At 44.3% G+C, this 22,186-nt stretch overlaps 1 protein-coding gene across 6 annotated transcripts in view; it reads right to left on the bottom strand.

Annotated features, from left to right (window-relative positions):
* Positions 1-4,451: 4,451 nt before the first annotated feature.
* fgfr2 (fibroblast growth factor receptor 2) overlaps positions 4,452-22,186 on the bottom strand; it is a 42,067-nt gene continuing 24,332 nt past the window's right edge. For 3 of the 6 annotated variants that reach the window (XM_033614022.2, XM_033614026.2, XM_078160957.1), the window contains 11 exons: positions 20,860-21,004; positions 18,932-19,131; positions 18,102-18,241; positions 15,791-15,912; positions 14,818-14,928; positions 13,879-14,069; positions 13,043-13,165; positions 11,253-11,323; positions 8,418-8,555; positions 7,672-7,777; positions 4,452-6,203 (listed from right to left, as the gene is read on the bottom strand). In XM_033614022.2, the coding sequence (XP_033469913.1) occupies positions 6,039-6,203; positions 7,672-7,777; positions 8,418-8,555; positions 11,253-11,323; positions 13,043-13,165; positions 13,879-14,069; positions 14,818-14,928; positions 15,791-15,912; positions 18,102-18,241; positions 18,932-19,131; positions 20,860-21,004 (1,512 nt within the window). In that variant the 3' untranslated portion in view covers positions 4,452-6,038. Of the gene's footprint in view, positions 6,204-7,671; positions 7,778-8,417; positions 8,556-11,252; positions 11,324-13,042; positions 13,166-13,878; positions 14,070-14,817; positions 14,929-15,790; positions 15,913-18,101; positions 18,242-18,931; positions 19,132-20,859; positions 21,005-21,780; positions 21,920-22,186 lie in introns of all 6 variants that reach the window. The other 3 variants (XM_033614024.2, XM_033614025.2, XM_033614023.2) reach the window with 3 other exon arrangements.

Here is a 22,186-nt window from a genome sequence, read left to right as displayed (position 1 = left end):
TAGGTTGAGGAGCGCAGTTTTGACAGATGCATACTCTGACCCCATTGGTCATTTGCAAAGAGTTTCGAAAAATATCTGCTTCAAATGCAGGAAAGAAAATAAGATTAACATGGGGAGGGGGGGCCCAGATGTCTTTAAACCAGAAATGAGATTTTGGTAACAGCTTCGCCTATTAGGCAAGGCCGAAGTTCGGCGAGGGGAGATGTTCAGGATTAAGCCGTGGGTACAGCGGTCACTTGGCAGCTTTGTTAAACTTCAAGTCACCTTCTAACTACGCCCACCAGCCTCCCACCCTCTGACCCCTCCTCCTCTCCCGGGGGTTGGTGGGGTCTTATCTCCAGTGGATGTGGGCTCCTCTGGCTTCACACAAAGCCTCATGTTGACATTCCAGAGGACCGAGCCTTGTGCAAACACACCAGGCCCCACCAGATGGCTAGGCGAGGGAGGACAGGGCTAGGACCAAGGACGCAGAGGAGGACGAGAAAGGACAGGAAGAAACAGCCGGATCAGAATGAAAATCACTTTTAGCAGTAGAATGTCAGGCTACCCTCGCAGTTCATCAGCGTGTCACACTTCCAGATGTCCTCCCAGCGTCTGACAAATCTGTCAAAAGTTTCTTGACTTACACACTACTGTCCAAAAAGCGTTCCTCTTGTCTCCTCCAGCTACTGCCTTGTCTCCCCAAAGTCAGTCAAAGCTAATATTTGAGGGTCATTGGGTTAATCTTGAGGGCATTAGGAAACCATGGAGTAAAAACCCCTCCAAATGAAAAACTCATTTAGGGCTTTGACTGAGCGTGGTGGGTCGTGTTTATCAAAAGAGGGCAAGAAAGTGTCACTGCTCTGTGAATCCTTAGGGCGTTTGTGTAGGGGGTAAAAAAAAAAAAAAACATCAGAATGCATTCACGTTGCATTAGTTTTTATTTATTGGCAATAAAAGTCAGGAAAAACAATGCAAGAGCATAATCACATGTTTAGAAATTAGATATGAATACATGTGGGAACTGTGGAGCATATAAAGAGGATTCATGGACTGTGCAATACAGTATAACCACCTTTATAGGGTAATTTAAATGTTTATGATCTGAATTCATGCTGTGTTTTGCTGGAGCAAAAACACCAAAAATGAGGGCTTTACCCAGAGCTGTCTGTTTTAAATCAGTTGTTAGTTGCCTTCACATGGTCACTGACTGATGACTGAGGTCATAGGTAACCCATCTATTTATTTACCCCTCCATCATTATCAATATGTAAACAGAACTGATAATGTGCCTCTTGAAAGAGCTTTGAGTTAGGAGCCATTGCGTCACATTACTGACATCAGATAAAATGTATTCGTCTCACATAATGCAATGGCAGCTCAGTGGGCATTTTGTCAAGATGGAACAAACTAATCCTCTATTTGGTCTCCCAGGAGTTTACCCCTCCCTGCTCCCTGCCTGCCTGTGTGTGCCATCGGACGACAGCACAAAAGACAAGCGTTCTGATAAAAGTGTGCAATAGCCAGTGTGGATATCCGGCCGCCTTTCTCTCCGCTCCCCGCTTTAATGAGGGTGTATGGTGCTGTGGTTTATCCTGCCACTCTTTCTTTCCAGTCCCCCTCCAGTCCTCCAGGGCTGTAGCTGTTTTCTCTCCGCCCCCCTTATTCTATGGAAAAAGAGGAATGTTTTCTGACTGACTTTTCCCTCCAATCCCTTTTCAGGTTCCGGAGACATGAGGGGACACGTCTGTTGGCGAAGACTTGGAAATGGTGTGTGTGTTTATTCAGAACAAGTTCAAACCTGGTAATGGAGGAGATCAAGATTTACGTTAAAAACACTTTTTTAAAAAAAACATCCTCACCTTGCCAAGAACTATTGTTACTCTCATTTTGCTGGTTTGAGTTTATATTTAAGCACAAATGTTTGACCTCCAGATTATCATTTCTTAGTATCCATTCAACAGTTATTCCACAGCATGCTCTTATCTTCAGTTTATTTTCCACCAAGCTAGCTCACAACGTTGGTTGGCCTGTCAATTTGTCTATCACTCTGGTGCAGACTCAGATATCTTAATTATTATAGGATGGACTGTACAGTCATGGTGCCCAGAGCATAAACCCTGCTGACTTTGATGGTCCCCTGACTTCATCTAATGCCCCCAGGAGGTCAAGCTTCTTCCTTATCTAATGAAATATCTCAGCATCTATAGTGCTAGACTGCCACAGACATTCATGGCAGATATGGGTAGATTATAAGCCAATCGGCCCCTGGGCACAGATATGCAAAAGGCCCCACCACCTCTCCCAAGACACTTTTGTTATTGTTTTTGCATCTCTTTGTGGTCATTATGCATATTTTTGTGGTTAAGTGTTTCTCTGAGATCATTCTGTGTCTTTTATGGCTGTTTTGTGTCTCTTTGCAGTTTCTTCCTATGGTTCCTTCACATCTCTTTGTGGTTGTTTTGATTCTCTTCCTGGTCGGCATGTATTACAGTGATCTGAGTGACATTTGCAGATGGCCCCGAACACTTTGGGCCCGTAGGCCTCTGCCTGGTAGGCCCGCTCAGCAGTTCATGTTCCCAGATTATGTATTGTAATGGTTTTGAGAATCCCCTGACTTTACCTCTAGACATATGTGGGTTTGACAGAGATGTCTTGACAGCTGTTGAATGGATTGCCATTAAAATTTGATATAGACATTCATGTTCCCCACAGGAGGAATTGCAATTACCGTGATGATACAACATTTTAATTTATACAGAATTTTTGTTTATGACCAAATACCTTCAAAGCTAATAACTTTTCCATCAACCCCAACTTGTGTTTAGCGTTAATAAACATGTTAACATGCCTATGCACCAAAACGATAACCGATGTCACTGTTAGCAAGACATTAGCATTTAGCATAAAGCACTGCTGCCTCAAAGCGCTGCTAGCATGACTGTAGATTTGTAAATTGCCGTTTATGACATGAACCTTATAATGACAGTTGATGTAAATCATTGTGTTGCTTCAAAAGCTCTCCTTAATAGAGGGCTACAGGAATGAGTCCTAAAACCTGAAAAAGATTTAGCATTTTAGCATTCACAATTTCAATGTCTTGAAGTCAATGTTTTTTTTATTTTTTATGGGTTTTTGGTTAGATGCCTGAAATGTGGTCTGTGGTTAACACAAGTTTAAGAGATTTTCATGTTTTGATGTCAGTGATTACCCCACTCGTGAATTTTGAAGTTTACATGTGTTAAAAAAAGATAATTGCTAACAAGTGGCTAAATGACACTACAGAGTGTCATCACACCAAACACATCATTACAGCCTTGTGGTGGTGACATAGAAGTTATGTGACCATGGTGTAGTTTGTTTAAAGCCTAACATTAGCGATGGCATTTACGCTTCAAAAATTATAAACGTGGCATTCATTTTTGAAAATGATCTTGCCTAACAAAATGTGTAAGTATTCCAAAGTTTCGTTCACCACAGAACTCATTTCCTGCAATAATCCAAAATCCAATGGAAAAGTACCAATTGGCTTTATGTCGAAGGAACCAGGATGATGTTAACCTCCTGGTGGGCCTACAATTAAACATCATCCCTGCACCACTCTATGCCATGACCTATCGGGTGGCTCTATCTTTGTTGCACTAAGCCCTGAGAACATTATTGCCACAGGGTTGATAAGCCACAACCATTACTGTATACAGACCACATCCATGGCTGCCACTGTCAGTCACCGTCGCTCATAGATCAACTTTGATTAACTTAGAACAAATCAGATAAATCAGCTACCCACTATGTTGAATTAAATCTGTTCCGATAAGAAAGAAAAGGGGAAATCAATCAGCTAATCAGAGCATCTATTAGTCTGCCGGGAGGCTAACAGACTCTGATCAAAGTCAGCCAGACGAGACACAGAGCCACACTATCGTGACAATGATGAGTTCCCTGTTCATTAACAAAATTGCTCTGGGCAGTGACATAAACTCAGTATCTAACTTGATCACATTTATTCTGCATTGTGCTGATCTTTGCAGTTTTTCATGAAACCTTGGCCTATCAGGACAACTGACGTAGGTAAGAAGTTTTTTTTTATATAAATGCCACTCCTATCAGAATCAACTGAAATACAGAAAAAAATGTTCTTTATCTTCTTTCCGAGCCCCTGCAGAGTCGTACCCTCTCTGAATTAATTGCAGATATGGTGGAAAATCCCTTTCCTCATATAGTAAGTATTATCAAAGCATATAAGCAAAATTCTTTCTCCTAAAAAGCACTAATACTGACAGCTAAATCACGTCTGCCCATATCAGACTGTAAGAAAAGACATTTAGCTTTGAGGAATGTGCAGTTTAAAGATAACACATTCCTCCAACTTATAAAATAAAACAAATTCAGGCCGTTATCTCTGCCATTCACTGCAAAAATGCACAACTTCATACTTACCAGCCAACAAAGTCAGAGATTAGGACAAGAAAGTTTTTCCATCATTTATTTTTTCGCAAATGTGGCATGAACACTTGCAAAAGAACATCTTAAAGTTGGTCCAGTAGAAAAAGACAAAAAACACTTGAATGATTTAATACTTTGTTTTTCAGCTTTCAATTCTGTCAAGTAAATTTGGAGTCTATATTTTGTCTCTAAGTGAGGGAGTGGATTGCTATTAGGTATTTCCAAAATCTTACTCTGTCAATCATATATAAATATCCAGAAATCAATCTCATTTCCTAAAGCAAAGCTAAGAAAGAGTAAAATGACTGGATAGAAATGGTGTCAACATCTACATAAGAAAGGGATTAGCTGACTATAAAATGTACAGTTTTTAAAATTTAACTTAATATTCACATTCATATATAAAACTTACAAAACCTGGATCTTTCAAACCCTCTAAAATAGCTTTTTTTTCTGTTACTGCTGAAAGATCATTTTAAATTACCATAAATTTAATGGATTATTTATGTATTATCAGCATCATTAATGTCATCATTTCTGCCATATTGTTTTTGTTCTTTTTTCCAGACTTTTTTCGATTCATTTAAAAAAAAAAAAAAAAAACACAAGTCAATAAATTAACATGCTACCTCAGTCCCTGAAAGCCAATACTCAACTGTGTTACTGAGTGAGAGTAAAACAGGTGTTTGTGTACATTAAAGTGTGTATCCATGTCTGTGTGTGTGTGTGTGTGTGTGTGTGTGTGAAGAGAAATATAGGACACATAACCTGTTAGAATACCTGCCTCAAACTCAAAGTGGGGTGGGGAGGGTCGGGGTTATTTCGGAGTCCATACAAAAAATAATTCATTGTAAATATATAATATATATTTATACATTTTTGAATATATTTACAAATATACCCAGCACTATACATTATACTGTGTATTTTTTTCTCCAGAATAATTGGGAGGGTTTATCAAGAGAACTGAAAAAAGAAATGCATCAATATTACAAAATAAACAGGAGAGCAGTTTCTATATGTGCTCTCCTTCTATTCCTCTGTTTTGTTAGTTGAAGCTCTGTCTCTCAGTCCGTTTCCTATTCATCATCCTCTTCTAGTCCCTTGTTTTTGTTTTTCTTTTTTTGTTTTTTGAGTTCACATCGGTCCATACATTCCTCCAGGAGCAAATAACAGTCTTGGAATGCCAGCCACTGGAATGGGCTCGCCAAACAAATAACGTTGTCGATTGTAAAAAAAAAAAAAAAAAAAAAAACACAGTCCGGGTACAAACACGAGAACCAAACTGAAAAGTCTTTGTGTTTATGTGAAGGAAGAGGACGAGGAGGGTCCCCAAGGAACATCACTTCTTCTGTACAGTCCCTGTCCTCTCCTTTAAGACCTCATGTGTATGTAGTGTGTGTGCGTGGCAGTATGAGTGTGTGACAGCAGCGCTGCCACCAGCCCAGTCCCGTCTGGGTCCATTAGTCCACTGGGAGCCAGAGGGGTGATGGGAGGGGGGCAGGATGTTGGGAGGATTTCGGAGAGGGTGTCTGTGCTACGTGTGTTTTGGGACATCAAGTCGTCAGACTGGGGCAGGGCAGGTAGAGAGGGTGGGTGGGTTGGTTGGGGGCTCATGTCTTGACGTTTCCATTGATGTGCTGGTACTTGGGGAGGCAGGGCTCGTCCGGTAAGGGATCGTGGGAAAACACAGAATCGTCCCCGGAGGAGCAGGAGCTGCGAGTGTCAGGGAAGCTGGGGGAATACTGCTCTGTTGGGGCGCACAGGTCCAGATACTCCTGTAGACACAGACAGAGGAAAGAGTGAGATGATTTACACTCATACACAAGCTCATATGTTACAAAAGGGAGAGACGCTTCGAAGGAGTGAAAGGCAAAAGACCTAGAGCAAACAAGGGAACATAAATACAGAGTTGAAACCCAGTCAACAAGAGCAGGGACTTTCCAGAGGAGGGTGAGAGAGTATCACCTTCATTGTAATATTTATCTAAACCAGACCAAATCACCCTGGAAGGATTTATGAAACAGAGCAGAAAAAATAATCTTAAACTGGATACTGTATGAAAATATTTGCAGGAATAATAGCTTGTAAATTGAATGCTGGACTGCTGGCTGATCCAGCGGAGCTTGAAGATAGCAAGACTAGCTGCGGTTTTGGTCCAGTACATAATGGTTTAAAGTGGTTGGGAGGTTGGGGAAAACCAGAGAACTGGGGCAGAGATATGGTTCTCCAGCCTTTACAGCATCTCTTAAAATCAGTTCAGTCCACACACATCTGACATCTGAAGCACCCAACATAAACACTGTAAAGATGGCTAAAGAAAATATAGAAGCTGGCACAACACAATGCTCGATGCTCACCCCCTCCTCCCAAACAATGAAGATGAAGGAAAATAAAAACCCCAAGAAATCCTGTTATTAATTTTTGACTCGGCCCAGTGTTGTGAAGTTGTTTTGGTCTTTTCATGTCAGCTGAGGCACCCTTTTTCCTCTCTCGTCTTTCATGGCTGTTAGTGGGACTGGTTGTGAGGAGGAAGAGTTCTTGGGGTTTTCTAGAAAATGAGCGCTGGCTTCCATTTTCCCAGCTCAACACGAGAAGGCTCACATTACTAAAGACCTCCACATCTGCCAGCGGTTTGGGGCAGAGGGAAAGAAGGAGGGGGGAATAAAGGCAAGAAAAGGGCGCTTTATTACATTTCAAAAGTTCAAGCTCAAAGTTGGGCTTTTTTGGCATAAATTCATGAAGTTCCAGCTCCAAGAGCAGACGAGTCTTGACAGCTTTCCATCGACGGCCTCTTTTCAGGTCTGCGCTCGGATATCACATTAGACAGGAAGGGGAATGGAAAGAAATGCAGGCCATTGTAGGGAGCGAGGCATGAATGTGATGATTGGGCAACATCATTGGGCCGTAGCGGCCATGTTGGGCCTGGATCAAATCATCCGGCCATTTTTTCGGTCACCATTTAGGCCTTGTGTCAGCAACGTGGCTGCTAATGCTCCTAAAGCTTTCAGCAACATTCGGTTGAACCCTGCATGCACTGGCAAGAGCGTGATTTGGTTTGGACCGAGAAACATGTTACTGTGTGTAAGAATGTATCATATTATTCTATTTTATTGTTATGAAATGCCTGACTCCTATCTGCCAGGAAATTTTAGGGTTTGTGTAGCATGATTTCTGACCACCCTGAATCCAGGAACTTTATGGAATAAGAATGTGTGTGAGAAGAAATGAACGTGCAGCACTCACCTCGTTGGTGTTGAGGGTGAGGATGCGATCCAGATCCTCTACTAGCTGCTTGAAGGTGGGTCTGTGGGATGAGATGGCATGCCAGCAGTCTTTCATCATCATGTACCTGAGAGAGAAATAAATAGAATGTGTTTACTCAAAGAGAAGCGTAGATTAAGGGAGAGAGAGCAGAGTAATTCAAGGAAGTGTTGCAGGCATTATTTAACCTGTCCAGACTGCTCATCTCCCTTGTATTCAAGTTTCAAAAATTTGCCAGCTGCATGATTCATGCCTCTGGACTCAGGTCTCCATGTCAGAGAATAATCAAAACAGCATCTGACACCATCTCATTTTGAAATTTTACTTCAGTCTGCCATCAGTAACAGACAATTTTGATGGCCTGCTGCTGATCACAAACATGCCTTATGGTGTTTGGGGATTTTTAAATACTATAATGTGTGTGTGTCATGCACTGCCATTGTGTCTGTGTCTACTTTGTTCTCCATCAACCCTCTCAGTGTGGCACTGTAGCAGAGCTGTGCCATTGTCTGCTGACTGCAGAGGACTAATTGTGAATGAGGACACTGATAGCAGCCAGTCACAGCTGTGCAGAGGCCTGACAGAGTGGACACAGAGCCCCGGAGACATAGATCTGATGGAGACTGGAAAGGGCATTTGAGTCTGAGTGTAAGAGCTAGTGTGTATTTGACAGTGTGATTAGGATGGATGTAAGTTTGGGGGAAACAATGCAAAGCTAAGACTCTTACAGCTCGTTGGTGCAGTTGCCAGGCTTGTCCATGCGATGTCCCTCTTTGAGCAACTTGAAGAGCTCTTCAACTGGGATACCAGGGTAGGGGGAGCCCCCTAGGGTGAAGATCTCCCACATCAGCACCCCAAATGACCAGCTGATAAGACAAGAAAATGGACATACGTTATGAATATAGTCGAGCATAGCAACAAAACAGCATCTGTAAACAACGTTCAAGAGCTCCCAGTCTTTAAATAACATGAGGCCCAATAAGTGTCACTTTCCTTTAACCTACAGATAGTCTACAGAGAGTCACTTGGCCAAAGTTTGGAAACAACTTCAACAGTGTGACCGCAGTGGTGTCAATGCCCTCTTTCTGCCGTCCGGTGGCTTGTGGCGCGAACCCGATCCCAGTGCCACTCTGCCGCTGATCTCAATGATGGCTTTTGTGCCCGACTGGGCCGGACACATAGGCTGGCATTGTCCAGTCACACCACACCAAAACAAACAGTGGACCACCCACAGCTGACAAAAGAGGAGGGAGAGGCCCAGAGATGGCTAGTGATTATTAACTACTTCCTCATACTGGTTTCCTGATCGTTAAATATCAGTGATTCCACGCCGCTGATTTCCATCACTGTCAGGCTGCCTGTTTGTATCAGAGAGCGCGGATCCACAGTGTCTCAAATGAATCATTCTTGCACTGATGGCATGCTTGATTCATGTTCACACAAAAGCTGTATTATAAAACGCAGACACGCTTACAAGCGCTGATCTGCGCAATCGGGCAGCCACAGGCCATGTCAGTGGTCCAACCAGGCAACTGGGCATGGACAGGCAGGTTGAGGCGTTTATCAGCTCCTCCATCTGTTTACACAACCAGCCATGGGTTTGTTCTCTCTTCTATCACTGCGTTGTATCTCTCCACTTGTTGATACACTCATCTCTCCTTTCTGTGCTACTTTGTAACCATCTCTCAGCGCTTGTCAACCTGTTGCTGTGTGCAGCCCGCCTGCAACCAAGCTTGACTCACCAAATAAACAAGCAAACCAACATGCTCCGGGTCACTTTAAATGACCTGGCATTCAGCCCAACTAGAGTGTACTTGTGTATTCCAGCCAAGTAGATGCATAAATTACCGATCAGTATATTGTATTAGCACGGTTCATATTCTGGAGCCATATTCAAATCTCATTACATTCATATCTCAGGCAGTTCGGCTGTACGTTCTCCTATCGACTGAAAGCAACATGAATGCAAATGCTAGAAAAGCAGTTAATACATGTGCATATGTCAGTGGAGCAGATCAGAATAAGATTCAAGGCTCTGAAACGTGGTACAGAAGTTAGAGCTACAGGAATACTGTGTTTTTCATTTTTTTATTCAGTGACGGGGGGATCAGACCACCGACATTGCCTCCACCAAGCCATGATTTTGTCTTTATGGGCTTGAGCCACAACTCTTTACTCTTACCTAAGCCAGCCAGAGCTCAGATCCCCTGGGCCCATTTGTCAAAACAGCCAGGGCGAGTTTCATTGGAATTCATGTATTCATTTAATCTGATGTCATGTATGGATCGCCTACGCTTCTGGTGATGTTTCAGTGTGAGCCCACCACCCTCCACCTCCTCATCTTCCTTCTCCCTTCATGCACTATGTGAAAAAGCCAATTACTAAAAGTGAGTGATGAAACATAATTAGCAGTGAGCTGACAGAAAGGACTACAGTAGCCACTTCATGCCATTCAGCCCTCTGTACTCCCCCAGGTTATTGATTGGTGCTGCGCCATGGAACATGAAGGGCATTATGTGTATGTACACATATTATTTATGTACACACACGCGCACACACACACATAGTATAGACACACAAATATGGACAGTAGAGAGATCCTCTATCCAAGTGCTTAACTGGATGAGTGCTATGTTTAGTGTGCTACTGGTGTATGACTCATAGACACACAAAATCTCCTTTCCCAGGGGTCAGCATGCGAAGCATTTATCTAATTGCCACATACACTTTCTGCCGCCAGTGTCTGGAGCAGAAACTTCAAACAACGCTGTCAGAACGCATGAGACTCAAACACCAAAAAGAGAGGGACGCGCTTCCTTTGTTCTGTTTTTAGAAAGAGTACACTTGAACTTTAAAAGAGAGAGAGAGACAGAGACGGGTCAGCAATTCACATACCAGATGAATGAAAATAAGAACGGTGGGGTGAGAGGAGGAGGGGGGGGGGGGGTATTTTGATCATGGAACGGCTCCAAAATGATGAGCCACATGTTCAAAGTGTTGCTGAATGAGGAGAGGAGAGTGGAGAGGGGATGGCAGAGGGGTTAAAGAAGGAGGGTGTAGGAGGATGAGGCCCGCACACTGGAGGGCCGCAGCATTGTTGCGTTTGGACATGTGCGGAGGCCCAAAATGAGGGGAGACTTCCGAGCCGATCCGAAGGACTAAGGGGTGAGTTGGTGGAGGAGGAGGTGCTGGTAGGCTCCGGGCTCCTTCCAGGGCTCTTTGAAGCTGGTCAGATTAGTAACACGGCATTGGCTACAAGTCTAGCGTGAAATCCTCACTTTTGCCACAGAACGGCCAGTGCTGCACCCCCCCCCATAGGCAGCCATCCCCCACCTAACACTCACCAGCGCTGCACCAAAACACCTCACACACTCCCTGAAAAACAACCCTCTCAATCTGACTGCAGGCTACAGGCAAACAGCTGGGCTTCAAATAAACTCTTAAAAACTGCAGCGATGGTGTGTTTGACTGTACGAGAGGTTTATTAGCATCACTGGTGTGTGTGTAAATGGATTTTCTGTCATGTACTTGTGGGACACAGAAACAGTTTGTTATATACTTACACATCACTCTGGTGTGTGTAGACCCGGTCAAAGAGGGCCTCTGGAGCCATCCATTTTACCGGGAGGCGACCCTGAGGACACAAACAGGTGAGAGGTCAAACAAAATCTGCACACAACTCCATCCCCTGGATTTCTTCATTTCTGGCCTGATAAGCATGTTTGAATTCATCCCTTGCTGGGCTATCTCATTACTTCTGGAAAGGCCGATACGTGAAAGCAGCCTGGGGAATAACGCACTAAAGCGACTGTCTAGGAGGAGGATTTCCCAGAGGAACGTTTACATTGTTAAAGCAATAGAGCTGATAAACAGGGTCACAGATAAAGGAGAGGGTTTATCTCTGTGTGCCATTAAAACACTGGCTGGGAAGCTAAGCATAGCCGACAAGGCGGCCCTGGTCAATATCTGTGTGGTAGGCTAATGGCAAAAATAATCTCACCAGACACACTGAGCTACTAAAGGGGAGATAACACCAAAATAAGTCCTTATAAAACAGATTTTTTCAGCTGCTGTAATTATCACAGATGGGAACAAGTCATTGTTTTGCAAGTCACAAGTAAGTCAAGTCTTTGCACTTAAGTCTACAGTCAAATCCCAAGACCTTAACTTTTGAATTTCAAGCCCCAATCAAGTCATATTGCTCTCTTCATCAAATGTAATGCTGTTTTAACAACAGAGTAATAACATATTAAATTCATAAAATAATGAAAGCTCTTTTTTGTTAAACAAATTCATTGGAAGTTGTTGTTGTGTCTCCACCTGTAATTTTCAACCGGCACTCTTTGCACACTGCAATTCTTTTTTTGTCTACTACAACTTGACTGGATGCTGTCGGACTGGTTCAAACAAAGTGAATCTGGGTATTTAAGTGTCGACATGCTGGGAAGGAATAGCGTTAATATTAGCTGAATCGGAATATGAAGAGATTTGTGGCACAATTTTTTAATAATATACTTTTTTGGGAGCTTGGGGGAAGGTATCAGGTCTAAGTCATGTCACTCGAGTCCACACCTTTGGTAAATACTAATAGGCAGCATACTTACTACTGCCAGCATCAGTAACATGCAGGAAAAATGGTAAAAAAACAATAATGTATCAAAATATTGTATTGTAGGTTTTCATTTAATACATAAAAACTCCCACTGTGCTGGGTAAAAAATGTTTATTTAACTATAATAAGGCCACTGTAAATTGTTTCTGTCACACTGAGGGAAAAATAAAACAAACGTGTCACTACAGTGATGGCTCTGTCTAGATTAGTTTAACGTCAGTGATCATCATTGTCGCTGTTGTCATTGTCCTAATCATCATTACCATCAACATCATCGCATATTGTTGTTGTTGTTGTTGTCAGCTAGTTCTCAGCATGATTGTGCATGCGATGAAAAGCCACCCATGCATACTAAATGAGGATGTGCAGGCAACACTACTCTGCGGTGGGAAAGAAAGACACCACTGGGCCACTATGGAAATGTCAATTATGTTTAAGCCGCTCCCCTCTCTCCCGCTCACTCTGTCTCTCTTTCTGGCTAATTGTATAAGTGTCTATGGAACTAAAGAAACAAGAGACTGAGGGATAAACAAGGCAGAGTCTCCAGAAGCACTACATTCACAGGCTGCCTGGGAACCTGCCGCTTCTGCCAAGACACCAGCCGAGGGAAAGAGTGGAATAGAAAGATGAGGAAAGGGAGGGAATAGGAGAAAAAGAGAGAGACAAGTGGGCTGATCTCACACTGCGTCGTTTAAAGACATTCCATTTGCTCAATGTGTGGCGCGCAGGTTAAGGACTCACATTGGTCGTCTTTTTATAGTAGTCGATGTTATGGACGTCCCTGGCCAGGCCGAAGTCAGCGATCTTCATGACGTTGCTCTCTGTGACCAGGACGTTCCTGGCTGCCAGGTCTCTGTGTATACACTGGGATGGAGAGATTGAGAAATGAGAGGGGAGGGGGAAAAGGAAGGGAAAAGAGGGGAGGTCACAGAGTGGAAAATGTGAGGGGAAGAGAAGAATAAGACAGTTACATCACACCATAAATAAATCAAGTCTGAAACAGGTGTATACTTAATTTGGAACGGTGTTAAGATGTCTGTGGTGCATGTAATCATCCAGAAATCTCCTGCGCAGAGGTAGCACTTGACTGCATAGCATGACGCCACATCGACTGCGCCGACACAAACATGTCTGGATAAGTAAGGATTCCTCACATACTTCAGCACATATATGGTCCAAGTTGTTTCTGTGCATCAGCGCGCATGTACAAACATGTACATGTGTGTGTGTGCGTGAGAGACAGTATGCTCTGTCACATTCCAACAGTGAGAGGGAGCGTGAGGCTGCGTTTGGCCAGCATGGCTGTACCCCCATTGTGAAAACCTCGCAATTCTTCTACACAGAGGGGCTTTTGTCGTGGAGTGGGAGACAATGCAGGGATTGGGCAGGGGGTCAGAGAAGTGTTTTTAGGAGACAATATTCCCACAGTGACGCACGAGCAAGCTTCCCTACGTAAAACCTTCCTGGATACAGCACGTCAGATGCTCCATGTACTGGCACTGAGGTCTGTCTAGGCAGCCAGCAGGGGACTGATGTGAGAACAGGACATTTTTGTATGTATGTGTGTGTCCTCTTACCTTCTGTGATGCTAGGTATTCCATGCCCCGTGCCACCTGATAAGTGCAGGAGACCAGATCTTTGAAAGTGAGCTGTTCGTCTGAGACACGGGCGATGTCATAGGAATACTCCATGCCGGGTGGCCGGCGGGCTCTGAGGTACTCCCTAAGGTTGCCTTTGGAAGCGTACTCCACTATCACATAGAGGGGGCCTGCAGCAAAGAAAAGACCCACATTACCTCTTGAACATGGTCATAAATGATTCTCTTTGAGAGAAAGTGACACAAACTCAGAGAGAATGTTTAATGGACTTCGGCACAAGAAGAGACACCTCTAGTTTTAGTGCAAAGACTATAAATTTGGTGCTGGATTAAAAGACATTTTGTTCAAAAACATGAGAAAGTGTATGGAAAAGAACTTCCAAATGGCCAGACTGTCCAGTGCTGCACCATTTGAGAAACACTGTACTAGGGAGTTATTTCCTCTCACACAAGTACAGAACAGAAAATGCTAGTTGGTTGTTGTCTGTAGTCGTTGTGGTGTGTTCAGGTGCTACTTTTCAGCCAGGATACCGACAGCATGAGGCGATGCAACAGTCAGACTTCATCGTCACTAGTTCTTTGATGTCTGTTTGTGGTGTCTCGGCCTTTAGAGTGCTCAGCTTTAACCACTCTTTGCATCCAATTAATATCAACCTCTCCATATGACAAATGGCTTCTAGCTATCTCCACCTCATCCTGCACCACCTGTCTGATGTGGTCTAATGACACATTTTAATGAATTTGTTTGAAGCGTGCAGCAACCTTTAGTGCAAGACTATACTCAGACAGATTACTGATTAACACTATACCAACAGATGACATGATTTTCAACATGTATCACTGCAAAAAAAAAACAAACGTGTGTGTATTTTCTCTTCTTCTTCTCTTGATGTGATATATTGTGTCCCGCCCTACTCACCATCTTGTGTACAGGCTCCCAAAAGATTAATGATGTTCTTATGTTTGCCAATCATCTTCATCATTTCCATCTCTGACACCAGGTCAGACAGGTCTTTCTCAGTGGCGTCATCTAAGAACAGAAGAAGTTGGATTGAAGGTTGTCAGGGAAAACTCAGCAAAACAAACACGCCCTCATCCTGTCTTCCCTTTAACCCTTCACTCAGGACTCGGTATCTGCCCCGTGAGACAACACCTCGTTTTGTAGGTGCTTCTGATTAAGTGCGACTGACAATGTGGACTTAAGTTACTGCAGTGAGGGAAGCTCCTCACACAGACTACAGAGGCATCCTTTCAGTGCCAGGGGGAGGGAGGAGGAGGAATTAAAGATGTTCAATCTGGGTTCATTATCTGCTGCACAGGCTCCTTTTTCATGGGACTGATTGAGCCAGTCCAGGTATCCAGACAGTCAGAATGGCATTGCCTGCATTCCTCTGCACCATTACCTTACCTGGAGTCGTTGTAAAGAGCAGATCCCCATTGTCAAGGTTGGTCCAAGAGCCTGCTGCTGTACCTGATCTCATCGCCCCCCTAACCCCAAACCAACCCAGTGCCCCCTCCTGCTGCTTTCATTAATCATAGCAGTGCTGCTAGTGTGACTTGCTTCTTTGTGTGGGTGCTGACTGAGCTCCAGCCAGCTGCTGCTCTGGGGTCAGGTATGTGACCGCCCCTAACCCTTACCTACACAACCCGCCTCTCCTTAGCTGTCACTCAGCAACCACCAATAACGAATAATAATGACAGCCCCAGGCTCCGCCTTGCACCTTTGCTGAACTCTCACTGGAGCGTAAATCACTTATAAAATGTACTCAGGTTGCCCACAAGACATAATGAAGCAGTGCACTTCTTATCCCAGAGGTCTGATTTTTAGCACAAGTTGGACGTTTACAATTACATCCTTACTGTGATTGTGCAGCGGCAGGAGACCCACTCACCTTTCAGCATCTTGACGGCAACAGTTACAGCCTCCTTGGGTTTGTCCTTATCGATGCCCAGGGCCTCTGCCATTACAACTTGGCCGAAGCAGCCCTCACCCAGGGGCTTGCCCAGGGTCAACCTGCAGCCACCAGACAGCAAACACAGAGGAGGGAAACAAGAAAAACAGACAGGAAGCTGTTTAGCTGCTGAAACACAAACTGAAACTCATCGACTTGACCTGACTGTGGCATCGATTCACTCCCTGAGCAGAAATAAAACAGGTTAGATAGAGTGAGAGAGCAAGAGAGGTAATGAAACCAGGCACCAAGCCAGTTTCTCAACCTCACCCTGTTCTTTTTTTTTCACTAGATCGCTCTCTCTGTTTCAATCAGATTGTGTCTGTGTGAGTGCTTTATTGGCGTGGTGACTGCAGCCTGTGCCAGGGCAGTAGGTAGGGAAGGCAGACATGGCAACGATAATCACCTGATAAAGCCAGGGAGAGGCACTCATTTCTAAACTGTTTACCCTGCCTTGGCATGTTCCAATATACACTCTTTACAAGTCATTACACAGGGCTTAGCTTAGCCCCTGACACATTAGCCTGTGACGGATGGAATGCTGGCTTTGTGTTGCATACAGGTGGGCCTGACTACAAAACCAGATGGAAATTTAAGTACTATTTTATTGTAAGCCGTGTCACAATCGCTGGTGTGTTAAACTTTATGTCTACACTGTATTACACTGATTCATACAGTGAGAAATATGCTCACACACGCTCTTTCACAACTATCCATCAGCGCCTCAGCAGCTATCTGACCCCTGAGCTGAGCAGTGTGCATTGGTGCCTTTTCATTTGATTGACAGGTGTAGCCCCACCCCTACGGCCCAGCGTCCCGGCTATGTAAACACTCACACTGCATGCTGCAAAGCCTAGGGCCCGAGGCCGGCGCCCTGCTGCAGTAACACAATCCCCTATCTGTCCACACACTCGCCACGCTCAATGGCAACCATTCTGTCCATCCAGCCACACATAATCAATGTTATTTTTCCTCCATACAAACCACAAACGTTAGCATTCCTCTGCGTTCTGCAATCCCAACATGATCCCTCAGGCGCTGGGATGACAGACGAGGAATAAAGACCCAAACAGAGAGGCATACAGAGATTTATGCAGCCTAGACAAAACATCCCATTTGGTGGGTTCATCAATTAAAATGATAACTTTTCCTCAGAATGCCATTCTGTGTGCACACAAGAGAGTCTAACTTTACATCAGAAATGCTTTTTTCACTGATGAGTGATGGTAACATTTATGATCCAAGCAATTTTTTTTCACAATCTTTTTAACAAAAGACAGGCCTTCATGTTTATGATTTGGGATTTTCCCTTCTCTTTCAAAACCAGAGGCCTCAACTGGGTATTAAACTACTCTAACCTTCGCTGCCCTATTAAATCCACACTAAAGCTTATCACTGGCCGCTGCGACTGTGACAAATCGAAACCTCAGTGGTGTTAATTCCTCTGGTATGAAACCGAGCAAACACTCCTAGCCCAAACATGCAGATGAAAGCTGCGAGTGCTAACCAGTAATTAGCACTGCTTCATTCCTCACCATCAGAAGCATGTGTGCGACTGTGTGTGAGAGTGAGTGTGACGCAGCAGCGGTTGTAATGATGAGGCATGGGGCAGAGTGCCAAGTTCAGGTCATTTTACTACAGCACCGACAGATGAATCAGTAGCCTTTATCTCAGACACCACAACCATTATTCAGCAGTTAGTCATTATTGCCTGCTGTCTATCAGTGTTAATGGCACTCTTCACCTAGAACAACAGTTATCTGATCATTCAGATACAATCAGACAGATGCTCATTATGTAAAAATCTGTGTGTTATCAGCTACTGAGATCCCCCTGTGAGCTAAAGATAGTTGTGTTAGCATTGAGGACAAAAGGGTGTAGCGCAGAAAGCCGTACTGTCAAACTCGTACTGTGTGCAGGCCTGGACTCCTGAGTGTGCTATTATGAATGCCCCTTTTAGATGAAAGTGCTGCATAGCAGATCCACTTTTTAATGCTTTATGCAGGAGATGAATCAGATTTACATAATTATATATTTGCATTTTGTAAAATGGTAAAACTTGCAATTAGATCTCAGTCATAATTACTATTTTCAATGCAAAACATCAATCTTCATGAGCACTGAAGCCAGCAGAATCACTAAATCTTATTTTGTTACCCCCAAAAAATCTGACATATGGTTTCACTTTTTCCTGATTTAAAATAACTGGATGTCAGCATGATCATGCACATAAGAAACAGACAGTCTTCACCTGTCTCGGGAAAACTCCCAACGCGGGTCCTCGGGAAGGTCATACTCAGGGATTGGCTCATCGTGCGCAGAGCTCCGCCGTGTTGTGATGCGTACCAGCGGCGTACTGGAGTTCATGGAAGAGCTCGAGTCTGCCGACACCTATGGGAGTAGAAAGATTGGCTGATCACCGCAGTCTGGGTTCATAGGTCAGATAAAGCTCCAAGGCATCACTAGAGGAGTCAAAGTAAATGAGTGAATATGTGTGATTCACTGTGGTACTTTTATTCAAATTACCAGGAATGTTGGCACATTAATATGAATGTTTCTTTAATTTCCATGGTTAATGCTCTAACATTACAGTGGAGTCTGTTTCCAGGCCAGAGATCAGCGATCATTAAGAAGTGAGCAACAATCGTAATTTTGATGAATGTGTGTTGATCATTCAGCCTCGTCGCTGTCCCCGGGGCTCATCTCTCCGCTCTCCACCCTAACCTTACCTTGACACAGGAATCAGTCTCTCCGCAGAATGTAATCCAACACTTTTTGTACCTTTTGGAGCATACCTTTTGGTTTCCCTTGAGGGAAAAGCATGGCTCACACAGCAAAGAAAAACTCTGGCTGCAGTTTCAGGCAGCCGTGCTAACTTGCTCAGAAATGCAAGCCTTCTCAATGCAGCTGGTTGTAGTTTCTTCAGAATAAATGTGTCAACTATACAACTTTCATTATATTTTTTAGCATTAGCCTCTTGTATCTATTTATGTAAAGTTTGTTTTTTGACATTGTATTTCTGCAGTGTGTGTTTTCTCCTCTAGGGGTGTTAAATGCCTTTAGAACTCTTTATCTACTTTCTGTTACCTGGCGGCGCAGAGGGATCTGCTTGCTCAATTTGTGGACGGCCGGTTGGCCCCCGAAGTCTGGTTTCTTTGCAGTGTTCCTCATGCGGCACACCACCACGATGCCCACCATGCAGGCGATGAGGAAGACTCCCGCACAGTATATCGCGATCTCCACGTAGTCTGGGGAAAAGGGCCCTGGGGATTTCTCGAGGGCTGAGGAAAATAAGGGGTGAGTGGTGAGACAGAGCAAAGAAAGTTAGAGGAAGACTCTTGCTGATCACTTACACACACATGTATGTGTGACAGACAGGCCTATCCTGCATTTGAATACACACACATGGGTATCAGACAGGCAAACACAAAGACAGATGCTCTGGAGATGACTCATGCGTAAATGTAATCACCATCGGTAGGCAAACTAAACAGAAATGATTTTTGTAGCATCCCTCTCTTGTTCTTTTTCCCAGGGAACTAGCACGCCTACTTTTTTTAAACCTTACAGGCCTGTGCAGGGCTTAACAGTCTCAGCAGTCAGTAAAGCATATGTCTGCATTCTGTGCTAATGCTGAAGACACGCGAGCATCAACACAAACACACACCCACGGACGACGGAACAATATGCGCTTCACTTCAGATGGCAAACAAGGGAGAGCGGTGTACTTCGTGGTTGTATATGGCCTGTACTTCCTGTCAAGGAAATGGGCTCGGTTTGTGTGTGTCGGTGTGCGTGCGTGTGTGCTATAGAAACGGACTGTTCCATAATGCATAACCCTCCAGACCACAAACAAGGCTCTTGTGCAGCACAGCCAAGCAAGCAGCCCGTCAGCCAGCTGGAGGTGAAGCAACATGTAGGAACCTTTCTCCCGTCTGCCTCGTATCTGCTCGTCCAAAAACCACAGCGCACACACAGAAGCCGCAGCCTCGAAGGCGCCATCATTGCAGATAGAGCACATCAAGGGCAATAAATATTACATATTACCCCCAGAGGAAATGGCTCGCCTGTGATCATCATGTTGTATTGTTTACAGACAAAACAAAATGATCGTCTGCTTACAACATTAAGGGAGGGCTGATACCGGTTGTCTGTGGCGGCTGCAGACAGTAAACTGCTCTCATCGATCTCATTTAATGCCCAACCTTCTTACAGCTACAACTTGGGCAGAAACATTTGTCTATTTAGCCTGGAGTGAACTTTTGCAGACACTGACACTAAGTTTTATGTATTTGATCCTTTGGTATGCATAATTACAAGCCAGACATACAGCAACGGACAAAAATAGGATAAAAGGAGTTGATAAATGAGAGAACGCACAAATGGACAAACATTCACATGCAGTCTGAGTGTAGAAGCGGAGAGCTTTGGCCTTGATAATTGAGAAAGTCAAGCCAACTTGAAGAGAGTGTTGAGCTTTACCTTTCGATCTTTATTTCAAGGAGAAATAAGGATCTTAAAAGAAGCCAATTATCTGAGCCAGGGAAGGGGTGTAGAGGCGTGGAAAAAAAAAAATTCATTCGACATGCAGACTCACAACCAAAATGTGGCACTGAAAGACTTTTCCCAGGGTGCAGGAGAGAGATGTAGCAGAAGGAAAAGAGAAGGCGGGCGGCAAACCCTCCCCTCCTTCAGGAGTCTGGAGACACTCGAGCTGCTCTGGGAGCTCTCAGAGTTATACTAAGTCGTCTGTAAACTACCCTGTTATCTGCTCTTAGTTTTCAACAGCTCGCCAATCCAGACAATATTATAGAATATATGCTCCCTGCTCTTACGTTACATTGTCTTGGATGTTGACCGTGCTGGCCCAGTGCAGTAATCTAATATTTGAGCTGTGTGCCTCAGACTCAGGGGGGAGGACTTGCCTTCCACAGAGGTCATTGAAATGACAAAATCCAACTGTATTAGGCTGAGAGAAAGAAAAGAGGAGCGCATACGAGTGTATATACCTGGAAGCACCGTCAACCAAGCAGTGTGATAGGAGATCCCAATAGAATTACCCGCCAAGCACGTATACTCCCCAGCATCTTCAAATGTTACATTGGGCAAGTAGAGAACTTCTATCTCCTTATCTGTGGTGTTAACACCTGCGGTCTGGGGGAGATGGAGAAAAGGAAGGAAGAGGAAAAGGGGGGAGATGGAGGTGGAAGAGATGAAAGAGAGGGACGAAGATAAGAGCAGAGGGGGAACGGAAAGCAGAAATTGGGAGTCACAGAGAAAGACGGGGGAGAACAGAGAGAGAGAAAGAGAAAAAAATGAGACCCAAAACACCAAGAAGGAAATAAGAGGAGCTGGATGGCGTCCATCGTTGAGGTCCCATCTAGAGCAAAGGATGTTGGGAGTTTCCATGGGTGAGGAGGAGGAGGTTTCATAAACACAGACACAGATAGAGCCCAGTATGCCACCAAAATACGAGAAAATAGAACCAATACACCAAAAATAAAAACCAAAAAGGTTCCCGTCACCTGCTAATAGAAGCCAGTCTAATCCACACACTGGATTGGACACATGCAAAAAAAACCCCACAGAGAACATGGAGAGCACTGTGCTGCAAAACCATACACCATCTTGACACAGCTTGCCAAAGAGAATGTTAGCATAGGCAAAAGGGAGATGCTTGCTGTGACAATTTTAGTGTGTAGGTATGCAGGTCCAACCAGTGCTTCCATGGCTGCACTAGTCTCAGCAGTGGAGGGAGCAGCTGAAACACAAAGGTCCAACATTAGGGGAGAGAAGATTCTGTGAATCCAAGGACCACCAAGAGACCACCAGCAGGACCACCACAGCACAGCAGGTCAGGGACGAAGCCCAGGAAACCACACCAGGGAGATGGGGAGGGAGGGTAGGTGGGGTCAGGTCTCGAGGGTTACCTGGGATGACAGTGAGCCAGCCCGACTGGCTGGCCTCACCTATATAATTGGAGACTTTACAGATATACTCTCCGGCATCGTCCTCCGTCACGTTGGTGAGGGTGAGCATCTCAACGTCGGAGCTGTTAATGCCTGAACGCTGCAATCCACACATACACATACTTAGACATGAACATGTAAAATCAGTCAAATGAGTCAAACGAATCAGACAGACATGCAAACATGACTACAGCTACTGTAATCTGCAAGGAGAGAGGGGAGAGCAGGAATCACCACCAAGAGCCAGCAGTGAAAAGACCTATCAGTTAAATAAGGGAGGAAATGTAATGATTAGTTCCTTATATGACTTGTGAAATTCATCTTCAACACCTTCAACCATCGGCAAAACACCAAGGGAAAAAGAGGG

Source organism: Epinephelus lanceolatus, chromosome 17 (assembly GCF_041903045.1).
Source record: "Epinephelus lanceolatus isolate andai-2023 chromosome 17, ASM4190304v1, whole genome shotgun sequence".
NCBI lineage: Eukaryota > Metazoa > Chordata > Actinopteri > Perciformes > Serranidae > Epinephelus > Epinephelus lanceolatus.
This window is presented reverse-complemented; position numbering and strand designations above follow the sequence as displayed.